We start from the raw sequence: 25,774 nt of genomic DNA on the forward strand, positions 1-25,774 counted from the left end.
ACATAGCCTTGAATTTGAGTGGTCACTGATGATTCATGTAATATTTACCAGAGCTGCAGCAGCAGCTCTGCTATACAAACAAAAAATTTAAAAATGGGAGTTTTAAAAACAACCTAGAAAGAGTTATTTGTTCCTTCCCTGGCAGCTCACTACATGAGAAGGAAGAAGGAGAAAGAGAGAAGAGGGTGGCAGAAAGAGAAGAAAGGGAATGGCAGAAAGAGGCAGCCCATCCATTTTGGGCTCTGGTGTGCTCACTGCTGGTTTTGGCCCCTTCACTGCTGACATGCAGCCCCCGACAGATTACTCCTGGGGGAGTGGGGCCCTTGACAGAAATAACACACTGTTTTTCTCTCTCTCTTATTGTCACAAATGCATCATATGGATATGGTAGGGATTGGGTCAAATCCATTTCAGAGGGATTTACAGGGATGAGCACCATGTGCCCCAAAAGAAGGTGCCCCCATGTTGAACCTTAAGGGTACAGCCTCAGGGCTCCAGCTTGGCTCCATGCTGGTAGGCCTACTGCACATCCAGGTCACATCCCACACTGTAGTGGCACTAAAGATCCTGCCTACACTTGCATCATGCAGCATGTGGGCTGGGGGTGAAAATCATCCAACCGATGGGCTGCCTAGTGATCAGACCTGTTCTCTACGCTACACCAGAACTCTGTAAGCCATAGCCAATACAGTTGCGGTTGCTGTCCTGTCCCTCCCATTCTACCATCCAATGAGTTCTGCTGGCACAAATGTCGGCTTGTGTATATATGATGAAATATGTCAAAATAGTGATGCTCAGATGTGTGGAGATTCCATAGGAGTTGTTGGTACATTTTTAGCAATAACTGATGAATGATCTCCATGGCGTAGCTTGTTATATAGTTTTCCATTGCTAAAGTTCCTGTACAATTCATTATCCATAGTGCATTTAACACTCTCCTGTTACCAGGAGTTGATGAATGATGAGTAGATAAGAAATTCCTTGGCGGAGCTGAGAGAAGTAAGATTTCACACAACTAGAGCAAATAGGAAGTCTGTCAGAGAAAGGAAATGGAAATTTCAAACAGTATCCAGCTCCCATTCCCCAAAATAAAGTATCTTTAATTTTAGTAAATGTTGTATCTTCCAAAGGTTTTCATAATTCTCAAAAATGGACAATCTTTGATATCAAAAGGGGGGGGGGAACTGTGTACATCTTAATAGCAAATCATCAGAAGCAAGACCAAAGTTGATGCAAAGCAGATGAAGCATCAAACTAATTTCAGGTAGATACTGATCAAAGCTGCCACTCTATTTTCTCATACCTGCTAAAGGAACACCAAAACAATTCATAAAGTTAGTGAAATAATGTATTTTTGTTTAAGTCCACATTGTTCTTTAGTTCTTAGCATTTTCCTGCAATTATATATGCATACGCTATGAACACATGCATGCTATGCCAGCACAAACAAACAAACAAATTTGCATCCTTTTTTCTTAGATAAAACCTGTGTTGTTCATCATAATTAAGAGACTTCAGTAAGCTTTTGGCTTCCTCCTCAACCTATCCATCAGTTTGTGTACTGGCGAATCCATTCATACAGTGCTGTGACCTTGGTGTAAACTCCCGGGCGGTTCCTTCGAGCGCATCCTTCACCCCAACTGACAATGCCTGTAAGGTACCATCTGTTTCCTTTTCCTAAACAGGCTAGTGGACCTCCAGAGTCACCCTAAAGAGAAGGACAGAAGTCTCACCATTAGAAGAAAGAGGCTTTGTTGCATCACTTCTGCACTTAGCCTTGTATTACAATAATTCATTTTCATATTTGTGGCAGAGGGGATCTGTATGCTGATGCCTGCTTCCCCACATAGATTAGCCTCAATGCAGTAGGGAGCATAGATCAGCCTATGTCCCATGTGCCTTAGCTATGATTTTACTTCACAAACTACATCTAGGACAGGAAGAAAAGAGGACAAAGTTGATTTACCCCAGGAAGCCACATTCACAGATAAAAACTGATTCAGATTGTTACCCTAAACATGTGTACTTTGGAGGGGGGGAGGGGGGGCTTCCAGACAAATGGCTCCTAACTTTACCAGGGAGAAAGCATTGTGCAGCTATTCTGTCCAACCTTAACAGAGAAAAGATGGAAGAAGCGGTGGTAATATCCAGGAGGGTTACAAGTTGATGATGTCTGGACACCTGTAAAATGTTGTGAATGAGTTAGGGCAGTGGCACCATAAAAGCCCTGCCTGGGAGCATCGAGGCACAAATATAATTGAAGTGAAAACATCTAACAGCCACCAATAACCTGCAATCGTTTGCTCAAATCACAGTTCTAACCTGGTTTGCATATAAATACTCCCTCTATTAGCATCTTAGGCCTGAAACAAACTGCAGACTGGACTTGATACCGCCTTCATGGAAAAAATATCCCTTTCAAATGTTCTTCTTTCCCCCACTATTCAGCTTGAAGAGGCTTTTGAACTGTATTTTGGACTGTTGGCTACAATAAAGCTATTAACTTGCTGACAGTGTGGAATTTATTCTAATGTATATACCAACATGGCTGTCTATTGTTGTTTTCAATCTTCTGTAGTTAATAATCATATAAATGCATCCTCAAGTGGCAAAATAAAAGCCCCCCCCTTTAATATGGAGCTATGGAGGAGAGTCCCTAGAAGGTTAATTATCTGTCTTGGGGTTGAAGGTTTATTGGACTGGGCCAGTAGTTGATGACAGTTGGGGAAGGGGGAAGGGTTGAGGTGTGTTGAAGTGGTGGTGGGGAATGGGATGGAGTTATTTCCTGGCCTCAAGAACATTCCCAGCCATTTACCCCCACCTGGGGTAATGCACGTAAAGAAAGACAGCAAGTTCCTTTCTCTCAGCTGTGAAGATGAACTTAGTAGCAGTGGTAATAGTGGTAATGATGATGATACTATTGATCTATATTTTAATTACTTCTGGCTGTAAGTCTCCTGAGGCATTTTATAGAAGATGATGGACAAATGCATAAAATGCCTTTTATGCAAATATTGCTGACAGACAGATTTGTGATTTAGATATAACTGTGATTAGACATCATTTTTTTAAATGTCTCTTTCATCTGAAATTTTATTTGAAAGGACTGCTCTACAAAACATTGTTGCTTTTCACAACTTTATTTTCAGCTTTACCTGACATGCATCAATACCACCATTAAGGTTCCCAGCACACAGCATCCGGGAAGTGATCACATCATCGTAGAGCTTGTTGCAAACACTTTGATTAATTATTTTCACTCTAGCTTCCTGCAGCGTTTTTGCAAGCTGACCTAAATCGACAGAAATATTGCATAAGTCAACCATAATAGCCCAGATTCTATACTGAGTGGGTTAAAAGCAAAAGCTATTTGATCTGGCCTGCAGCTTTTAACTTTTACTTGATTATACACTCCCATAATGAAAAGGGTTTTCACAACACTTGGCAAATTAAGAGCACAATTCTTTGGATAGCGCTCCCCTTAGAGGGAAGCTTCTGATGCCAGAGGCCCTGCCCTGCTGGGCTACTACAGGCAGAGCAACAGAGCTGATTATCCTTCCGCTGGCCTCCTTTTCAAAAATTTCCTCTAGACAGGCCTTTGAGCCCATTTAGAAGAGGTGCATTGCTGGGGCTGGTCTGGGGCTGAAGAGGTCATAGGTATCCCAGCATCTCCTTTCCCCTCCCTGCTGACTGGAACACCCCCTTTCCCCTCCCTCTCAGCCTACATTTGTGACTTTGAGCTTTATCACACCAGCGTTATACTGTGCAATCACTGCGAATTGCGTGCAAAGGACTCCGAAGTTTTCCAGTTTATAATCTGCTTTGACTGTGAAGTACTCCCATGCATCCTGCTTTAATTGTGCTATAAAGGGAAAAGAATCGAGGTATTTTGCTAGTAGTTTTCGAGCGAAACATTTGTTGTTTTCCAAGTGGCCACTGGGGGCGCAGGAGCAGGATTTGATATGTTCAAAGAAAGTTAAACAACTGCTTACATCTGCATAAGCTTTAAAGATAAATACATCAAAATTGGCACAGTACTAGATATTAAGGAGAGTTTTTAAGCATACCAAATTTGAATCAGATTGGGCCATCTGTTGATTTTTTATGATTTTTTTACATTTTCCCCCTTAAACCCTTTGCAAAGGATCTTAGGAACACTGCCGCCTGGGGTGTGATTTAACAACAATGCCAGCTTAGCGCTGTAGGGGATAATTCGAGGGAAACAGGTACATGGGATGAAGCTTCTTGAGAATCAGCTGGCATGGCTCTTTCCATGGTGGCTGCAAGGGGGTGAATCTCAGGGTCCACCTCCCAAGGTCTTGGGAGTGCCTAGGAGCCTTGGGAAGGGGATTCTGAACAAGCATGTGTTCCCAGGGACACCCTAGCAGGACTCACAGGATTGCTTTCTCCATATATTAAACACCAATATAAGTTCACATTTTTTCATAAGCTAAGGACATAACTTTCCCAATGGCCTACAGAATTTATCAACTTCACATTGTTAGATTACTAACCTATATATAGTAGCACGAACACATTATATGATATGTGTCAATGGGCCCCAACGTTTGTCAGTGCACTTCAATACTGCTATCAAGCAGTAGTGTGGCTCCTGCCTTTTATATACCACTTTCATAGTGTAATATCCTGCTTGGTGTAGATTAGGGCCTTAGCTAGACCAGCATTTATCCCGGGGTGATACCCGGGATCATCCCTGTGCGTCCAGATGATGCATAGGGGATCCCGGGATCAGGGAGGGATCATCCCCCCGCCCCTGGCCTGGGATACAGCCCTACACTTTAGGTCCGCTTTTTCCACGTGGCCTGTTGCCGCGGCTTGAGCTGGCTCCATGCAATTACTCGCTCAGAGCCGGGCGCTGTGCCCATCGGGGGGGGGGGGGGGGGAGAAATCTTTTTTTAAAAAAACCCACAGTCTCTCCTGTCTCTTTAAAAATAATTTTAAAACTGGCGGGTGTGACGCCTCTCTTCCTGAGTTCGTTGCGCCTTATGGATAAATGAGGGCGAGATCTCACATTAATCACAACGCGAGATCACACCTCCTCCATCCAGGATTATCCGGTAGGTCTAGCTAAGGCCTAGAGCCAAATCTACTAACTTCAGAATTTACCAACCTTAAGAATACATTGCAATTAAAGAACTCCATCATTTCTCACTGAGAATATGTATTCAGAATTGCCACACCTGAAATCTACTTGGGACTGGTCTTGTTTACCTTTGTTCTATTAAAGTTTATTTATTTATTTATTTATTACATTTACATCCCCCTTTTTTTTGGTGAAGACTGGTTCCCAAAGCAGCTTACAGTTAAAATCCACAAAAAGGTACACTATATTAGGGATACTTGCAATTTGCATTAAGCATATCCAGAAATGAACATACTATTTTCTTTTACGGCTCCCCAGCCAGTTATATAGCAGACAGTTCCATAAATAAATACTCTAGGACTGCTTGGTAAACATATGGGCTGTACCAGCTCATTGAAGAATACTGGTGCCTCCATTTCCAACAGGGCAATGTCATAGTCTGAAATATATTGGTCATAATGTGGGTGGACAATGATCCTTTTGATTGATCTCATCGCTATGTGATTATTGCTGTTTTTGTTAATGATCCTTATGCCCACATATGCTTTCCAGCTGGATGCTACAGAATATCTGAAAAACAGACAAAGAGTGAAGTCCTCCACATGCTGTTCTTATCCAGGGCCCAATAATTAAAAAGGGGATTTTGCAAGATCAGTTTTCAATGAACTTCACCTAAGCCATAAAATAAACTGGATAGCAATACCAGATGACATCAGAATAGAAAATGGATTGTGATGGCCACTATAGGCATATCATAGCCTAAGTGAAGCCATGTTTGCACTGGAATTGAACTGCTCATTGAAAAATCCTGTGCTTGGTGCAGAAAAAACTTTAACTCTAAGGCCGTAGCTAGACCTAAAGTTTATCCCAGGATCATCCCGGGTTCGTCCCTGCCTGAGCGCTGGATGCCCTGTGTGGCACTTAGATGAACAGGTTTGACCCCAGGACAATCCTGGGATAAACCTTAGGTCTAGCTATGGCCTAAGTGAACTTTGAAACAGCTGACTGGTAAGCAAGGTCCTCTTACAAGACAGACAGGAAAAAGCTGGCTTAACCACAGAAATTACAGGAACTAGTGGTTGGCTAACTCTCCTATTGAGTTAGGAGGCATACTCTGCACATGCTTACTTGTTTATGCCTACATGACCAGAACTTGCTAATAAAACAGGTAGCACACCCAGCAAGAGTCAGAGAAGCTTCGGCTATTGGGCGGTATAAAAATGAAATAAATAAATAAATAAATAAATAAATAAATAAATAAATAAATAAATAAAAGAAGTGGTCCTTGGCAAAGTTGCATCTTTTCTCCATTGCAATGTTAATTCCTTTCTATCAATAAAGATGTGTTGGACCATAGAAAGTGTCTTTGTAATGGTTTGGGCAACAACAGGATCAATAAATAAGACCACTTGATCTGGGGACACACTATTAGCACCTTTGGTTAATTATGCATAATAATAAAGGGGGATATAATGTTCTATAAAGTAGCTCACCTTGAAAACTCCTGATGCCTGGGAGCTGTGTCTTTTAATTAACCCATTGAATACGGGTGGGCATCTTGTGGCCCTCCAGATGTTTTAGCCTACAATTCCCATGACCTCTCACAATTTGCAATGCTGGCTAATTCTAAAGGGAGTTGTAAGGCAAAACATCTGGAGGGTTACAAGTTGCCCAGCCTTGGCATTGGGGTTCAAAAGACAACATTGCAATCCTGTTCATGTCTACCTAGATGTAATTCCCATTGAATTCATTGGGTCTTACTTCTAGGTAAGCAGGTGTAGAATTGCAGGATAGTCCACACTTTTTGCTAAGCCGTATTTACTTTATGTTGTTCAGATTCATAATAGTGTATACGACATTTATAAAATATTGCGTTGAATCATAAACTGAACTCAATAACTATCAGTGACTATCAGTTAAAGGTATATATTCTTTACATCACATGATACATACCTTATAGATTCTGAATCCTGAAAGCAATGGGCAGCAGACACCAACCACCTATTTGAAATAACAGATGCACCACATATATGTCCATACGTTCCCAGCTGCAAGCTTGCTTGCCAAGGCCACTTTCCAGACCTTGCATCTTCACCACCAACAATTCTGGGTTTTTTCATCTGACTCCTTCCACATGCTAGTAAAAAATATAATGCAAATAAAGTTTATTTATTTGAAAACACGAGAATACACTTTCTTTTGTGTGGGCAGTGCAACCCAGGATAAATTTTCTAGGGCAGCCTTCCCCAATCTGGTGCCTCCAGATGTGTTGTACTACAACTCCCATTATCCCCAGCCAGCACCTCCATATAAGGGGGCAGCCTGTAAGCAGAAGAAGGGAATGGGGCATGGGGTAATGAAGCTGCAGCTGTGGTCAGCTGGAGGAACTGGCAGAAACTGGGGAGAGACAAGAGTAAACACACCTTTTCCCCTTCTCAAAATCCCTAACCTTCTTTCCTTAGGGCACTCCTCTCTTTATAATGGTGGATGGATTTTCAGGGTCACTTTAGCCTGTGCAGCAAGACAGAACCTGAAGCAAAGCAGACAATATAGTGGCCGTGCCAGTGATGGGATGAGTATTATTTTTCTAGAAACTGGGTACCTTTGGGCAAGGCTGGCGCTGTCCTAATGCAGAGTGAGACAGCTGCCTCAGGAAGCAGATTGATTGATTGATGGATTACATTTTTATACCGCCCAATAGCCAAAGCTCTCTGGGCGGTTCACAAGGACACCTTACTTCCCTTTCCAGATGCTGGAAACGCCAGTAAGGTGTTGAAAGATAGAGCTGTGTCTGGCAGGATGTCTGTCCTAAGATGGATTACAGTCCTCAGGTGCAGTGAAATGGCATCATATCCAGGTCAGATTCTCTGTAGATGGAATGGGGTGGTTACCTTGTCCTTCACCTGGGTCAGCAAAATGTCTTAGGCTGGGCCTGCCCATGAGCAGTTGGGTTAGACCAAGGCAGTCTCCTCTGAGGTGTGCTTAATGATCTTGTAGTCCAGGGGTGTTGAACCACAGGCCAAAACCTGCCCATCTGGTGTCCCAATCCTGCCCTCCAGAGTCCTCCAGATGGCCATGCTCCCTTACCATGGTCCAACCCACCCTTCCCTTCCTGCCAACCATTTGGAGGTTACCTGGCTTTTGCATGCTTCTTTCTTCATTCTAAAATGCTGCAATGCCTCTCCTAAGGCTGTTACTGGCAGTAAGAGCTATTAGCTAAAATATGCTGGGGGGGGGTATTATTATTTTAGCCCTGCCCCGTGCTGTTGCCCCTTGGAACATGGTCCCCAGTGTGCTTCTCCAACACTGAATGTGACCTTTGGACTGGAAGAGGTTCAATGCCACAAGATGGTGTGTGTTCTCCATACACTAACAAATTCATCCAGGTGCTCCTTTGACATGCAACAGTTCCAGTGTGTACAGACACCATTCTCCACAGACTTCAGGTGCATGTTCGCAGCTCCATCCTGTGAACAGATCTGATCCCAGCCCTGATATCGGGCAGGAGGCATCCTCAATTTGGCAGCTCAACAGGCCCTTTGGAGCTCACAAAAAACATGCCATCCTGCTATAGCTTTCGAAATGCACACAAGGCACTTCAGCTCATTTCAGTAATTCACATATTAATTACATACCACAGTTCACTTCATCAGATCCATCTGCACAGTCTCTGATTCCATCACATTCTGGGTTTGGCTTTATGGGACACTTTCCATTCAGACATTGATATGCATGCTGTGAACAACTTTTATACACTGAAAGGGCACAATGACAGATGAGAAAGATGGTAGCGGATTTAATGGTGCTATCTCATAGGTCACGCAGCATAATTAATACAATAAATTTTATTTTAAAATGTATTTTATTGGTGTTATTTCATAGGTCCCTTGGCAATATTTATACAGCTTAGATACACGTGAAAGCTGAACATGGAAAATAATACAGTTTCTGAGGTCATGTGCACAATAAACCACTTACACTTCTCTGTGCAGAAACGTGCAATAACAGCTGTGCAACGTAAACTGCACAGAGGAACTAGCTACTTCTTTTTCCTTATGCAAAGTTCTTCCTTCAACTACTGTTAATCATGTAAATGCATTTTTTTTAGAATGAGTTCTTCAGAATGTGGATATTCTCAAAGTACTTCCTCTTCCTTTGCGTTCAGTGGCATCTTTAAAAGAACTATGTGCTTCTCCTTGGACATATTGCCTTACTATGAAGTTTGTTGTGTGTTTTTTTAAAAAATAGCCCATTGGAAACTAGTCAATAGCACTCATGCTGCTCCTTGATTATTTAGGGTATCCAAACATTTTATAATTTTAAAAGCAAGAATAGCCATTTTCAAAGAAGGAACAGAATGATTGCATTTGGTGCCACAAAAAATTTACTAATGGTACTGATATTTAAGGTGAGCTAGAGTAGCATCCCCAAACTCCCATCGTCCCTGGCCATCATTGGACTGCAATGCCCATCATTATAAGCCAATATAGCTATTGGCTATACCGGCTGGGAATGATGGAAACTGCAGTCCAACACATCTGGAGGGCACCAGGTTGAGGAAGGCTGGTCTAGAGTACCAAGGATGTAGCTGTTTAGGATATTATTGGAACACGAAAGGAAGCCAGTGAGAGACTGGATTAGCAACAAGACAGGCTGGGTTCAAATCCTAACTCAGCCATGAAGCTTATTGTGAGGTCTTGGGGCAGTTATTATCTCACTCTAATCTACCCAGGAATCCTGTGGATTAAATCCATCCTCCCCTCTCCTCTGAGCCCAATGCGTCCTCCATCTACTCTGGGTATATGTGTCCCCCAACCCTGCAGAGCAGATTTTTGAAGGAAGGGGTTTGATGGGCTGTAGTGGGAAGGGAAAACCACAACTTTGCATATGCTAACCAATATGTAAATTTAGGAAAAATACTACAATTTAAATAGAAATACAATGCATCTCACCATGGTGGAGAATATTGTGACCCAGTGACTTTTGTGTCTGCTTGGTCTGCTGTCCAGGTGCTAACAAGCAATTCTAGGACCTCTGTTCTCCCTTCTTATGGTTCTTCAATTTAAACTGGCCTTGGACTGGACAGCCCATCAAATAGAAGATTGTTCTCAGAAATGTGTGACACATGGCCACCTACCACTACCTTAACTGCTGAGCAATCCGGTCTCCTATGGAGATAAACCTCCCTATTCTGAAGCTTTCAAAGCCTGAATGTTCAAACACAGCATTAAAGCAATCAAGTCTCAGGTATAAGAGCATGAATGAAATGTGTGACAGTTTTTGAGTGTTTGCAAAATTAACCTGCTGCTGCGATGTGATGGTTCTAGTGCTTCTTAAACATATGGCATATCCATATGGACACCAAACAATACTCAGCAACTCCTATATTAATAGTGCGTGTAAGAAAATAAGTGAAGTACTCCCAAGATACCCAGCCTCTCATTAATTCCCATCTCCAATCTAAAATTAGTTTACTTCATGCTTACAGCAACTGTCTTCCTGTTCTTCCTGCTTCTCCTTGCTTTCATTCTCACAGCTGTCATCTCCTTTGCAAGATCTGGGCTGCTGTTTACACTTCCCATTACTGCAATTAGACTCCACTGGATTACAACCTAGGGAAGATATTATGGTCAGGTCTGTAGCATTTCACTCAACAGCAGATGTCTCCAGAGAGCACATCTATACTTCAGATCTCTATTGGTTTTATATCACTTGTACTATCATGGCTTTCTGTAATGAGTCTTGGGAATTGTAGTTTGGTGATATCCTGGGAATTCTGTTAGAGCGTAGTCCTTATCCCATCCCACCTCAACCCCTGGACTACAATCCCCAGAATTCTCTCAGAAGTGGGAATTGCTATTAAACCATTTTAAGTATGCAGTGAAAAATTGTCCCAACAGTGTATTTTAGCAAGCCTTTTAACTTCACAGTGGCCAGATCTTCACCTTGTGTCAAATCATTACAAATAATAAAAAGCAGGAAATAACACTATGAAAGTGGTATATGGAATGTGGATTTGCCCCAACAGTTATCAGTGCACTTCAATACCGCTATAAAGCTTTAAATTTGTAATTTTGCATTGCTGATGGTTTTATCTGGTTGAACTTTTATATTGTATTTTATATTATGGTTTTATACCGTTGTTTTATACTTTGAATGTTTTTAATTTTTGTGAACCGCCCAGAGAGCTCCAGCTATTGGGCGGTATAGAAATGTAATAAATAAATAAATAAAGCGGTAGTGAGGATCTAGACAGTATCTTCATGCAGAAGGCCAGACAGTATCTTCACGCAAGACTTCATTTAGCATCATTTTTGCTTGATTTTTCAATTCAAAGCTCATTATATGATTGATTCTTGACTGAGCTGTTTAACATTGACAAGATCAAAGCATATAAGTACTTTATTTTTGGCACATGAGAAGCATTTAGTGGCCCTGACAATACTATTTTTTCTATGTTCAACATCAAATGCTGCTTTCCAACAAATGCCTTACTAAGCAACATTTAAAATATCAAAATAGCTCACGATCAACTTACCACAGTCTACCTCATCACTTCCATCTGTGCAGTCTTTCCATCCATCACACTTACTGTTTAAAGGGATGCATGTTCTGTCAGAACATTTAAATTGTCTGGGACAAGCTAAAAGGAAAAAAAAATGGTTTAAGCAATCGAACAGGATGACACTGAGACAAAGAGCCATCCTGACTTTGAATTTGTGAACAGAAATGGCATTCTCATACATCCCTAGTGGGAGGAGTGTATATTATTCTTTTGGGTTTGGCTCTGAAGCAGCTCACCAGGCCCTCATCTTCAAACGTCGGGTCTGCAGCACAGGGTGGCACGAGGTGGTGCGCCACCGCCTTGACGCTCCTTCCGTCTGTCTTCAGTGGAAGAGCACCAAGGCGGGCTTTCTGGGAGATGCCTTCGCTGCTGCACACACACACACCGCCCAAACACAGATGCGGCAATTCCGGGGTGCCTGGGAGCATCCGCGCCCCCTCTCCCACAGGTTTGTTTATTTTAAAATTCTTCAGTACTTTTCTTTCTTTCTTTTTTTATTAAGCTGTAAATGCGAAGGATCAGGGGAGGGAGGAACAAGGTGCTCCCTCCCTCACAGAATATCCAACCCCCCTTTTAATGTCCCCCCCCCTTCACAAGGCTCTGCAGAGGCACGGAGCCTCACTCCAAGCTAAAAAAGTCAGGGTAAGTGCCCAACTTCTTCAGAGCGGAGCTTTGGGGCTTTGCCGCTGGATCCCTTCGGAGTGGCAGCTGCATCATGTAGATCACCTGCCACCACTCTGAAGCTACCCTGGGGGAAAGTGCCTGTCTAGATGAGCCCCTGGAAAGGGAGACATTACTTTGCATTCCCAGGTTGTTTTCTCTTAATCCTAATGATAGTAGACTTGGGTGGCTTCTAGATTTTGCCAATCTTCCATTAGTTACAAATACAGGGCAGGGTGGTGGTGGTTTTCGCAATAAAAACTATGTGGTTCAGTTTCTCAACCGCCTTAAGAAATCTTTTTGAGATTGGCAACTGTTAAAATTTACATCTAAAGTAGTGTTGCGTTCAGTAAATGTCTCATCAATTTTCATAGGAAGAGAAATTAAGTCATTCATTTGAGTCACCCTGTAACAGCTCTTACAATCAGTTTCTAACAGCTGTAGCATCGGCCCCATTACCATTAAGCACATTTGTGTCCACTTACGGTCTGTGCGACTGAAAGCTCGGAATTCAATATAAAAACCTCTGTGTGTGACCAGCTCATCTGAATGGAAGCTGATTGCAACTGAATAGCCATATTCCTTGACCCTGTTGCCTTCCACAATAGGTTTACAATACCTAATAAGGATAAAACAGAAGAAAAGTATAATTATATTATACATTGTTTTAATAGGGCTAACCGTTATTCCCACATTGTTGCCATTTTGATAACTTCTTATGACTCAGATTCACTATTGGAATTTGCATATTAAAAGCGGGACCTGCAGCAAAACGTCTTGCAGTCCCACTATGGGAGTTGCTGTGACAAACTCCTATAGTCTGATGTAGCTCAACAGCGCTCCTTGGAGTGTTTGGTAAGTTGGCACCACACTGGGATGATTGAATAGCCTTATCTCACCTTCTTGTTCTCCAATATGCATTCTAACCTTAAGCTCTTTTTAAATACAAACCAAACTAGTTCAAAACAGTCTGAGATGCAGGAAAGTGTATCTCTCCACAAAGTATTTTTCTGATTTACTGGCTAAACCACTGAGATTAGAAATGGGGGATTTCATGTGACTGGATTAAATAACCAGTCTCTGCTAAGGGGACAACTTTTACTGAACTCGGTTTGACCATCCGTCTTTGTTGAAGTCTGCACATGTGTTAGACTCCAAGAATCTACTCAAGAATGCATCTAGCTAAGTTAGATTGACTTTTTGATTTATTTGGAATTCTGGATGCGTGATTGTTGCCTTTCTTTATTTCCCCCTTTTTTCGTTCCCCCTCAAACTGGCTGCATGGAATGAAAAGGGAATTTCCCACTAAGAACTCTTCCCCACATGAAGAGTTACAAAATGTAACCTACATTTGTAAATGTAACCTACATTTGTAACCCCACATAGTTACAAAACTGCTACTTGTGTTTTTGGTGTTTTCATAAGGTTTTGTTAAGTTTTGTGTTTCTGAGCTTTGGGCAATAAAATCCAAAGCACCTTTCCTTCTTTTTTTCTTTCTTTTTAGGCCCGGGCTAAAGAGAGGGCTCTTTGGCAATAGGGATCAGGAATTCCCTAAACAGCTGGACAGACTAGGGCATGTCAGGAGATTCATCTAGACTGGTGGCAGCATCAATAATTGTTTGGGGAGGAATTCTTGTAGAGAAGAGGGCCACAGCTAGACCTAAGGTTTATCCTGAGATCATCCAGGGTTCACCCCTGCCTGAGCACTGGATCCCCTGTGTGTCACCTAGATGAACAGGTTTGACCCCTGGATGATCCAGGGATAAACCTTAGGTCTAGCTATGGCCGAGGTCCGCCAATAGGAAAACCTCTTCGCCTCCCAGTCTGTAACTGGTGTGCTCTCTGTTCAGGATTCCAACTTCTTCATTCCATTAACCCCTTCCTCAGTTTCCCATTTGTTCTCAGGATTCTGTGTCCAGTGAGCATGCCAAGTCCTCTTTAACCTCTTTAGGGTTTCTCCTGCTTAGGTTTTTTTTAAAATAGTTCTACAAACCAATGCAAAAGATTTTTGTATACTTCTGCAAACCTCTGGTTTCCCCTGAGTTTGCTGATACCGTCCCTCCTGTGCGTGAGTTGCGGTGCCATTTAGGTTACATAAGCAACAGCACTCAAAGCCTGGACATCAAAAATAGAGGGAATTATATTTTGGGTTGCTGTGTATATTTCAAAGCAAAAGAATCAAATAAAATAAAAATCTTAATTTTGTGCTCTGCTTTCAGCTGGAGGTCACATGTCTGTTGTTGTTGTTGATTTCTTCTTTCTTGCACAAACAGGGGTAGGGGATAAATAAGAGTGTGAACTAAATGGAATTAGAGGAAATTCTGGTGTAAACATCCCAGTTCAGATTTAAATGCAAGGCTGTCCTTTGGTATGCATAAGGCAAGGACCACAATCACCATGATTGTGGTTATGTTAATTCAAGGTGGGCCCTGAAAGTGCTATGAGACCACTGTAATCAATCTACCATAATCCAAACTAAGACAGTATACCACAAGCACCAAATAAGAACTAGGCCAATTACTCAAGCCTACGATCTCATTGCAATTGCTGGGGAACTTGGGCCGGAGGATGCTATTGCACTCAAGTCTTGCTTCTGGGTCCCTGGTTGACAGCTGGTTGGCCACTGTTTGAACAAAATGCTTGACTAGATGGACCCTGGGCCTGATCCAGCATGGCTCTTCTTATGACCTTAAAACATAGAATATCCATATGTGTTGTATATTATCAAGGAACTAAGCATTGGTAAACGGCTTGAAAAATCTAAGCACTTTATAGAACTAAATATTTTTATATTTTTCTGTAAACCTAATGTGTAAATGCTGAACCCCCAAGATGATAATAAATAGGTAGGCTAAGCCTGCCCTTTAAAATAACTAGGTTGCCTGGGCCCACTCAGCCTCCTGTTGGCAAGTAACTTGAACACATAGCTAAAATATACAAAAGAAAAACTTTACTAGTGAATGCAACAATCTTTTAACAGAGAGGAAAAGCTAGCGGCAAGACATCAGCTTCAATGTCATATACAAACTGTCGCAAGAGACTAGCAGATGGATTTTCAGGTAGCCTTGGGAAATACCAGCCAGCCTGCAATGTATGTAAATATGTGCTCAAGCTTATACACATAGTTTATATACTGTGGTAAATCCAACAAATTCCACCCCGGTTATGTAGCACGGAGGCCAGAAAAGACACCATTACCCAGTGAGCAAGGCAGAAAGAAATGGATCCCAGGTTGCAATATCCTAAATAACTTACCTAGGAATCAGTCCATTGAACTCAATGGGGCTTACTTCTGAATAGATAGGCATAGGATTACACCATCAGTAGCAGGAGGCCTTCAGAAATGTTCCCATTTCTGGGAGGCAGGCAAACGGTGAGGGAGGGTTGCTACCTTCGTTTGCTGCTGTGGGCTTTCCACAAATACTTGGCTGTCCTCTGTTGGAAACAGGGTACTTGGTCTGATCCAGGAGGCTTGTGTTATGTGCTAAATCAGCCTTCTCAGACCTGGGTCCTTCCAGATATTTTGTTTTTTAACTCCCATCAGCCCCAACCAGCATAAAATTTTGGCCTACGGCATGGGGCTGTAGGCCAAAACATTTGGCAGGATCCAGAGTGAAGAAGGCCCTAGTTCTGTAGAAGTCTTCTCATGTACCGCCCAGAGAGCTTTTGTGAACCGCCCAGAGAGCTCCGGCTATTGGGCGGTATAGAAATGTAATAAATAAATTAAATAAATAAATAAATAGGACAGCCTTCTATTTGAAGCTATCCTCTAGCTGATGGGCTGCCCTGCCCAATTTCAAATTAAAGTTAATGAGCCATTAGGACTAGACAGCAGACAGAACACGCAGTCAGAACAACACCTAGTAGCCCCATGTCCATCACATTACCTGGTCCCAGTCTTCTAGACTATGAAAAGACTTACTGTCTTACTATTATAATAATTATTTCTAAACTTGCACCCATACATATAAATCAGCATATGTAAAATTTATGCAAATCTGTGTCTTCTCTTGACCTCTTTCTTTGAGAGATAAATTTCCTCTTTTTTGGTGGTTGATAAGTGGGCACCTATAACCTGCAGAAGGTCACTCTCCCCGCACAAAATTCCCTCCCTCCCTGTGCTAGCAAGCCACATTTGAAACTGGGGGGGGGGGTGGGGGGGTTTCAAAAGGGGTTTACAATGTTGCTTTTCTTCCTGAGAGTTTTGAACTGCCCACGACAGCTATTTTTCACATTTGTTGTTCTAAATTTTTGTTCTAATTCTCTTCTTTATTTTTTTCTTGTTATAGATGATGAAAAATCTTAAACCTAAATATAAGGGGAAATTGCATCAACATAAGTAGCAGATGGGATAATAGCTCACCTAACTCCATCAATTTCCAGCCAGTCTTTATCGCATTTATTGGACCCTGGAGATTGTTCCTGAATTTGTATTACAAGAATTTTTAATAGCAATCTATATCCAGGTAGTGGTGCCTAAGATTGAAAAAAGAAGAAGTTTTTTTTAAAAAGAAACAAACATGTATTAAAAGAGCACTTTCAGTTCTTTTATAGTTCAAAATAACAAAATAACTTTCTCAACATGTTAACAATGCAATCCTATACTTATGATCCTCTCACTTACTCCCATCCAAATGGGTATAGAATTGCTTTACTTGGGGTGGGGTGAGAGCAATTCTATGCCCCTAGACAGAATCTGGGGGATATAAAATTGTTTAGTTTTGTGTACATGGTCAAAAAGAGGGCTCCCACCTTGGAGCCAGCAAACAGCACTCCCTGCCCCTGCCCCTGTCCCCATTCCCTTCATAGCCAGTGTGGAAAGAACTGCGCCAGCTAAGTTTCTGTGCTTGGAAACGGAGAAGGGAGATCGGGAAAAAGGGCCATTCCCACCAGTGGGGCGTGAGGAGACAGGGGCAGTAGCCATATGACAAATCCTTTGGCCGCCCCAGCCTCCTTTCCTTCACCTCCCTGAAACCTCTGCTAGATGGTTGCTTAAATGCAGAGCGGGAGGTGCTGATAATGTTCCCCTACCCAGGGGAACATTTGGGGAGCAAATTACCTGAAGGAAAAGATTTTCAGCAGAGAACTGGTGCCATGCCCAGATCCAGAGCATGTTCCCAATTGGAGCAGTGTAACCACATTTTCTCCAAAATAGAAGTGGTTAGGTGAAGTAAGCTTGCTTAAACACATGACCAGCATCATGTCTTGTTTGGCTATTACTTTATCATCCCCTTCACTGGTATGTGCATGTGATATGGCTCTAAAATGGCAGCACTCTTGGATTCAGTGCCCCCCCCCCTTAGCTTACCTGGGCCAGATCTACACCAAGCAGGATACAACACTTTAAAAACAGTTTGAAAACAGTATATGTAATGTGTCCTGGGCCTGAACAGTTGTCAAAACCATTATAAACCATTATAAGCAGTAGTGTAGATCCTGCCCTGGGTTTTTGCAAGGACCTCACTACACTAACCCACAAATGGTGTTAGTCACTACTTGGCATTTTACTGTATAGCTGTGACTTATTTATGAAAAAAGTGAACTGTGGTCTAGCGGATAAGGTATTGGACTTTGACCTGAGAGACCTCTGTACACAGCTTTGCTCAGCCATGACTTGGGCTGTCACTAACTCTCAAACTAACCTACCTCACAGGATTGTGAAGATAATGACAGAAGATCATGTATACTGCCCTGAATAATATAGAGGAAGAATGGGATAAACGTGTATTAACCTTTCCAAATCCAGTTTAGGCTGATTTAGAGCCTATTTATACCCATCACACAGATTATAATCATATTTATATAAACAAAATCTTTATTTTTTATCTAATACTAATGTTTTTTCTTATGGAAATCTTGGTCTCCTTGTTTTAGAAGGAAATAGTTTCCTTTTAAAAAAAACACCCAACTGCTTAGGTTTTAAAATTCACCCCTGTTCACTGCTACTTTTGAGAATACATACCCTGATAATCCAGTGGCAGTCAATATTTGGTGGATAGTAACTTGGGTAATAAGGAGAAATTACAGTGCCATTCCAAGAGGTATACCGGCCACCGCATACTAAGGGGAGAAAAAGCAACAGAACTGTTGTTGTTTTAGAAAACATGGAAACCAAGAAGGAGATGGGCTATCATGCTTTTTTCCTTTTCTTAGTCCCACCCTTCACCCTCTTTTATGACTCCAAATAGGTTGAATTGATACCTTCCCTTGCATTTCTTCTGCGGAAAGGGAGCTATGTTGCCCCAGTCTGATAATCTGTTTAACATAGAAACTTTGATTTTCTAAGGACTCACCGCCAGCACAAGAAGCCAGCTGTTTCTAAAACAACTAGAATTGAGCTGAAACAAGCTTTTCTAGAACGGAATCAGTCAGCAGAGCTAGCAGATGGGAGTTCCACTGACCTGTTTTGTTCTGGAAATGAGAATTTCAGCTTGTTTCTGGGGTTGCTCTAGGAAGCACTAGCCCTGCTGCAGCAGTGGTGGGTCCCGTTGGCACAACATAATCAGCAGAGATACATGGCGGACCCCTTTGGCTACTGCCCACTGAATCATTATATGGAATGTTTCTAGTGCTCCAAAAATGTTTCACATATATTAGCTTGACAATTCTATCTTAACCCATATGCATTCCGTACACATATTCCTTTGTGTGTGCATAGATTAGATCCCTCCACTGAACAATGGAGACCCTCTCATTCAAGTTCTCTATGGACACATATGAAACATCAACAGTAAGTTACAAGCATCAGAGTACAAACAATGGCTGTGTCCTGCTTACATTTGGGTCTCCTAGCTACATACCCATTTTAGGAACTGCTTGGAAATATGCTTTCAATATATTGCTCTCTTTTCTTCGGTCCAGAGAGAAAGTGACCAACATTACATTGCTTGATGAAGTTAAGCGTATAACTGGTGGAGTCCAGGCCCCAGGCATTCCACACCATCTGAAATACATTCAGGCTGATTAACGGCTTGTGAGTCATTTCACTTTGGATACTAGGAGACTTAGTGTAAATGCTTCATTAGTTCACTCTATAGAGCTGATTTAGTGTGTTTGGACTAGAGCCAAAAGGGACAATTTTGTGCAGTTAGAAAACTGCCAGATTCTCTGGCCCAACATAGCGTACGGCTGTATGGCATGACTTGAGCATAAGATGCTACCTTATACTAAAGCCAAAACAAGAAAGAGTGTTGTGGTACTTTATACACCTGCCTTCTCCAACCTGGTGCCCTCCAAATATGTTGATCCCAACTCCTGTCATCCCCAGCCAGGTTGACCACTGGCAAGGGATGATGGGACTTGTAGTCAAACACATCTGAAGGGCACCAGGTTGGTGAAGGCTGCTATGGACTAACACATTTATTATGGCATAAACTTTCATGGACTAACACTCACTTAGAATCATAGAATCATGGAATAGTTGGAAGGGGCCTAAAAGGCCATCAAGTCCAACCCCCTGCTCAATGCAGGAATCCACCCTACAGCATACTTGTCGTACTGCTCTAAAAGTGAGGAAGTTTTTCCTGATGTCCAGGTGGGATCTGGCTTCCTGTAACTTGAGCCTGCACTCTGGGATGATGGAGAAGAGATCTTGGCCTCCTCTGTGTGACAACCCTTCAAGTATTTGAAGAGTGCTATGATGTCTCCCCTCAATCTTCTCTTCTCCAGGCTAAACGTGCCCAGTTCTTTCAGTCTCTCTTCATAGGGCTTTGTTTCCAGACCCCTGATCATCCTGGTTGCCTTCCTCTGAACACGCTTTATCTTGTCTGTATCCTTCTTGAAGTGTAGTGCCCAGAACTGGAAGCAATACTCTAGATGAGTCCTAACCAGGGCCGAATAGAGAGGAACCAGTACCTCACGTGATTTGGAAGCTATACTTCTATTAATGCAGCCCAAAATAACATTTGCCTTTCTTGCAGCCATATCACACTGTTTGCTCATATTCACCTTGTGATCCACAACAACTCCAAGATCCTTCTCGTTAGGATCAGGTGCATAAAGTTTCATCCCTATCTATCTATCTATCTATCTATCTATCTATCTATCTATCTATCTATCTATCTATATCACATACATACATACACACATGCTTGGTCGGGGGGGGGAAATTGTAAGCAATGAGGTCAGAGAGAAATGAAATGCAAAAAGTACAGACAGTGACATTTCAATTTGAACTTGAATAAGCAGAAGCAATGTGCACTACCCCTAATGCAAATCAGTGCACATCTCCCCCAACCCAAAAACTGAAAAGCTAGTTCATAGAATCTGTGTGACTCAGAAAAAGCTGGTCCATTGCAGAATCTGCATGTCAGATTCATAGAAATCTGAATGAATTTGAATCTACTGCGAATTTCTCTGACATCTCTGTTTTACAACTCCAAGAGTTCTGACCTCACTGCTTACAATTTCCCCTTTCAACGATGTGTATAAAATACTTGTAAATGAGGATAATACTTCAGGTATCTGATGAAGTAGGCTCTAGTCCATTTATTATATGTCATAATAAAAGTGTTAGTCTTTAAGATGCTACAAGACTCTTTATTGTTTTTGCTGTAACCCAGAATAACACAGCTAAACCTCTAGATATTACTACCTGATAAACTTAAGGCTCGTGAGATTGATTTAGTTTTTTTTTTGGTTTTGTGTTTTACTAGAATCTTGAGATCCAGAGCCGGTGCAAAAGACATATGCTTAAGAAGCAAAGAATTCTGTTTGAGTACCAGGAGTCACAGTAAAATCCACTCCTGGTTATTCCAAGCTTTCTTCATTTCAGCATTGTGTGTGTGCGCACGTGTGGGGGGAGTCATTTTGTTGCTGCTGTTATTAAACAACTGGGAGTCAGAAAACCTTGCCAATCTACTGCAAATCACTACTCAGAGATCTACCAGTAGTTCCAGATCTACTTTCTACTCATCACTACTTTTTATTGAGTTATGACATAGATCCATCTAGCTCAGTATTGTGGGCTCTCTAGCTTAGTACCTGTGCCTGCAACACCTCTCTTGGTCCTTGGCAGGCTCCATACCTCTGCTGATTTTTATTTCTTGTTTTTAATTAAAAAGAAGAAAAACTGAGAAGCTCACATGCTGCAAAGCAAGTGCCAGTCTCCAGCACCACCTTTATTTTCAAGAATGCCTCTGGGCCTCACATGGCATTTTTGACCAAATTTCTGGTCTCTAAACCTCATCTGTGCATAAAACTGTGGGTACAAAAGAGTGGTTTTGTGTTTTGGAGCTCAGACCACCCCTCTGCCAATTTTTTCTTGGGTAAGTTACTTTTCCTTTTATCCCCACAAGTTTGTCTTCTAGGAAATGGGTGTTTTATGTGTGGTCTATACACACCATGGGAGCTATTTTGTGAATGGCCAACTCCCCATGGCAGCCATTTTGTGAGAGTGCCCATGACATACTCCCAAAAGTACAGATGTATCCACCAACCCAAAGCAGTTGGGGACCCCTCTATTTTGACAGTCACTCTCCAGGCAGAAGTCTGTCTGCACCAGTACTTGCCTGCAGATGTCCACCTTTACCTGAAAATGTCAGGGCTTGAACCTCTACCCTTCTGCATGCAAAACATAAACTCTACCACTGTGTTAGATGCAGCACGATTTGGCTTGGCTCCCCATGCAATAAACACATCTTTGTGCCCATACCTTGTAATAATCTTGTTCTGTAGAGGCAGCAGGAAATCATATGCAGAGAGCCTGTGTGATGCACAGCTCCCGGGAGTCACACCATGCCAGGTTACAATTACCAGTCTCACGACATAGTCGGATGGAACCCGTAGCCTCCATTGATAAAAAGATTTCTTAGGATTCATCAGTGTCAATGTCCTGTTATTACCAGGCTTTGCATAGAGGTCAAAGGCCACTGGTAGATAAAACCAAAACAGATCAGTGGCTGAAAAGCAGTAAGGAGGAGAAGTTAAAGAGAAAAGAATCCTGAGCCTGTTGGCCCAGATCTCGGGGAACAGATGACTATGCCACAAAAGGCAGGCTTGTCCATCTCATCAGACAAGGATGGAATACGCTGTGAGACAGCTCTGTGCTATGTTCTCACCCCATGAAGTTGTCCCCCTTTGGGACAAGGCTGAGACACAAAGGCTGAGAAAAAGGATCTCCTTCATGGACCAGACTTGAATTTCTGGGTATTGAACCAGCGCCTTTCACCAGCTGATTCAACACAAAACAGCTCTTAAGTGCACTCACTAATGGAGAAAGCAAGCAAAACACATCAGTTTAAGAGGACAATTGCTCACGGTTTGAGACAATTCATCTTCTTCACAGCCCAATTCACAATGTTGTTCAGAAACAAGTCTCACTGAGTTCTTACAGGTGTGCAGCTTTACAGTAATAGTCATAATTAAATATTTTTGTTCGTTATCAGTCATCATTCTACGATGATATTCTGGCTTCAAAACAATTGATAAGAATTTGACCACATCCAAAACTAACTCATCTAAGAGTAAGTCAGGGATGTAGTAGAAGCTCAGCCTTGGAGCCCCAATCCAGCCTTCCTGGGATCCCAATACAACCCTCTGGGGTTCTCCAGATAGCCCCACTCTTTCCTCCTAACCACCAATTGTTTGATGGTTTCCTGGCTTTGATGAAGTTTTTGGCTGTTCCAGTAAGGCTTAGTTACTGGCAATAAGAGCTTGAAGGCAAAATATACTGGAATATTTGGTATTTTCCCCCTGCCCCTTTTGCCTTTGGCCCCAATGACACTGGAATGTGGCTACAGAGAACTTCTCTGAAATGGCCCTTGGGTTGAAAAAGCTTTGATATTCCTGCTTTAAATCAAGCCAGCTCAAAACTTTCTCAAATCAATGAGCCATGTCAGCATAAATAAAGTATTTCTTTTTCTTTTTTACTTCGTTCAGAGGCCAAGACCATCGGGTACCCAGTCTGTAGCATTAAATAATTACTCTTCTCACATATCATCTCATTTATTGCAGTAATTTGGAAGAACAAAACAGCTCAGAACAGATCTGCTGTTATCATGCCATCATCTTTTAGTGACATGCCTCAAGGCACAGCAGTTATTCCCCAAGACAGAAGGAGATTCTTATTCTTATTGGTGGTGAAGAGTTGGAGCAGAGAACAAGGTTCCTGTACCTGTCAGAAGTCCTACTCAGATGACATGCATGGGGATATCAATATGTGGGCACTGGAAACTGGAGTGGGCCTGCTGGTCCCGCCATCTTCATCCATTTACAGTACTTACCTGAATCTGTAAACAAAGCCAGTGTGTACATCTACATAGGCTCTGCTCACAGGTTCAACATCGGGGAGATGGCCAACAGTTTTGCCCCTAGCCCACCCCCACCACTACCTGCAACCCCATTCCCATGTTGATGATACCCCTCAACATGCTCTTAAATAGGGATCCAGATAGCGTTGAAATCATTAGCTGATCAAAACCAGCAAATGCTAAAGAGGCACTGTAAAATAACATTCAGTGACCAGGGCATTATTGCAAATGACCAGCATTTCCTTCTTTGGGCAGTGCAGTAGATATTATTACAGGTCTTCCTAAGAAAAATAAAATAAAACAAATACCTTCAAAATACCCCATATATTGAGATAGTGTGATGTTGATTTAAATTCGTTAATTTCTAAATGACAAGTGGGACTCATAGGATGGAGTGTCCCTCTTCACGGATCCAGCCAGCCATGCCCTTTTTCAGGATACTCCATTGTATTCCCTCTCCCTCATAGTTTTCATCCCCATCGACATTCAGCATTCTGTGTCCATTGAACTCACTCAGTCCTTTTTGAGCTGTATGGGCCCGTACACCCACCCTTAGGTTTTGTTTTGTTCTTAATAGATGTTTGAAGTTCTGCAAACCTTCAGGTTCTCCCAAGCCTACTGAAACCTTCTTCTTGTGTGTCAGTTTTGCCATTTTGGCAAAACGATCCCCACTTTGAGCAATGAAGGGCCTTGCTACACCAGGGGTTAGCGCGGTGCGAGGCCCGTGCTCGTCTCTGTGCGTCCAGATGACGCACAGGGGATCCTGGCCTCAGTCAGGCCTTGAGCTGCCCTGGCACCGCGCTAATGGGAACTGCTTGTAGCGCAGTTCTTCCTGTGGTCCCGGCCTCAGGTCGGGCTGAGGCCGGGACCACGGGCATATAGCCAGGTCCACTGCTTTTCCCAGCTTCCAGATTTACTCCCAAGTAACCGGGAAAAGCAGCGGCCATCAGGGCTACAGTGGGGACGTGGGGGGGTAGGAAATGGAGGCTGGGGAGATCGAGGGGAATCGCGGCCCAGGGGACATCAGGAGGGAATTATGGGCAGGGGGGACATTGGGCGGGGAATCAGAGATCACAGATGGAGTGGGTGGGAAATGGAGGCCAGGGAGATTGAGGGGAACCGCAGCCCAGGGGACATTGGGGGGAATTGCGGGTGGGGGGGACATCGGGCAGGGGATCGGATATCGCGGATGGGGGTGGGCGGGGGAAGGAGAATGGGGCCGGGGAGGCGAGCTGGGGAAGGAGAATTAAAAAACAACAACCAACCCCTACTTACCTTCCTGCACCCTGCCACTTTAAAAATTAAAAAATGGCGGCCACAACGGCTCTCTACCAAAGCTCATCGTGGCTCGCGTCTGAATAAGGGCGAGATCTCGTGTTATTCATAACGCGAGGTCTCCCCTCCTCTCCTCCGGCTTCTTACTGAGGTCTGTTATAAACCATTTTAAAGCAGTCGTGCTAGAATTTCAGAAAATTCAGGAAATGGTATTTTAAATTGCTTTGGAAGCCTGGAGCAGTACTCAGCTGAGCTTGTCGTTCTCAGCTGGCAATGGCTGCAACTGACTTAGAGTGCAACAGGAAACACTTCCTGTACATGCAGCTGGGAAATGGAAGAGATTTGCACAAGCCTACAAGGGTGCTCTTGAGCAACTCCCATGCATTTCAATGACACTTGAACAGGATTATTTCCTCCTGTTCATTGTACCCTTTGAGTTCAACAAGAGCAATGAAATGGATGTGGGTTGTGCCAGAGCAATGTCCTGTAGATTAACATAAGAACATAAGAATTCAAGAAGAGTCTCGAGGGATCAGATCAAAGGCCTATTTATTCCAGCATCTTGTTTTCCACAGTGGCCAAGCAGATGCCTCCAGGAAGGCCACAGGCAGATCAAGAGGGAAAACTGCCCCCAGCAACTGGTCTCTAGAGGCATACTACCTCTTCTCCTGGAGGTAGCCAATATGACCAGCAGCTGCTTATAGCCATCCTCCATTTATTTGCCTAATTCCTTTTACAACTGTTTAATCTGGTGGCCATCACTACGTCTTGAAAACATTTTACTTTACCATGACCATCTCATGCTGAGTACTGTTATTGCTGCTATTGCCAGTGCTGTTCTTGCTGATTTTATTGTTGGCTTTTATTGTTTTCAATTGCTATTTTATTGTGTTTATATTTTTTATTGATTTTCATGTTTAA

The 25,774-nt window shown here is 42.6% G+C and overlaps 1 protein-coding gene across 1 annotated transcript; it reads right to left on the minus strand.

Moving 5' to 3' along the window:
* Positions 1-1,549: 1,549 nt before the first annotated feature.
* On the minus strand, positions 1,550-24,230 carry LOC134399625 (suppressor of tumorigenicity 14 protein homolog). Its single transcript, XM_063127709.1, has 13 exons — positions 24,176-24,230; positions 21,982-22,228; positions 19,130-19,272; positions 18,292-18,389; positions 16,693-16,805; positions 12,815-12,948; positions 11,643-11,747; positions 10,591-10,716; positions 8,740-8,859; positions 7,058-7,241; positions 5,400-5,674; positions 3,156-3,292; positions 1,550-1,708 (listed from the first exon to the last, which is right to left on the minus strand). Exons 1-13 carry the CDS (start codon positions 24,228-24,230, stop codon positions 1,550-1,552), a joined length of 1,896 nt encoding a protein of 631 aa, XP_062983779.1.
* Positions 24,231-25,774: the final 1,544 nt, after the last annotated feature.

The sequence above is a fragment of the Elgaria multicarinata genome, chromosome 5 (assembly GCF_023053635.1).
Source record: "Elgaria multicarinata webbii isolate HBS135686 ecotype San Diego chromosome 5, rElgMul1.1.pri, whole genome shotgun sequence".
NCBI classification, from domain to species: Eukaryota; Metazoa; Chordata; class Lepidosauria; order Squamata; family Anguidae; genus Elgaria; species Elgaria multicarinata.

Bases quoted from the DNA above. Each gene is read 5' to 3' on its own strand.
- LOC134399625 (XM_063127709.1), bottom strand. From the start codon at position 24,230: ATGGCAAAACTGACACACAAGAAGAAGGTTTCAGTAGGCTTGGGAGAA. The intron at 19,273-21,981 runs GTATGGGCACAA...AATGTATTTCAG, and splicing joins CAGAACAAGATTATTACAAG to ATGGTGTGGAATGCCTGGGG. The intron at 18,390-19,129 runs GTATGTAGCTAG...TTCTCCCCTTAG, and splicing joins CCAAGCAGTTCCTAAAATGG to TATGCGGTGGCCGGTATACC.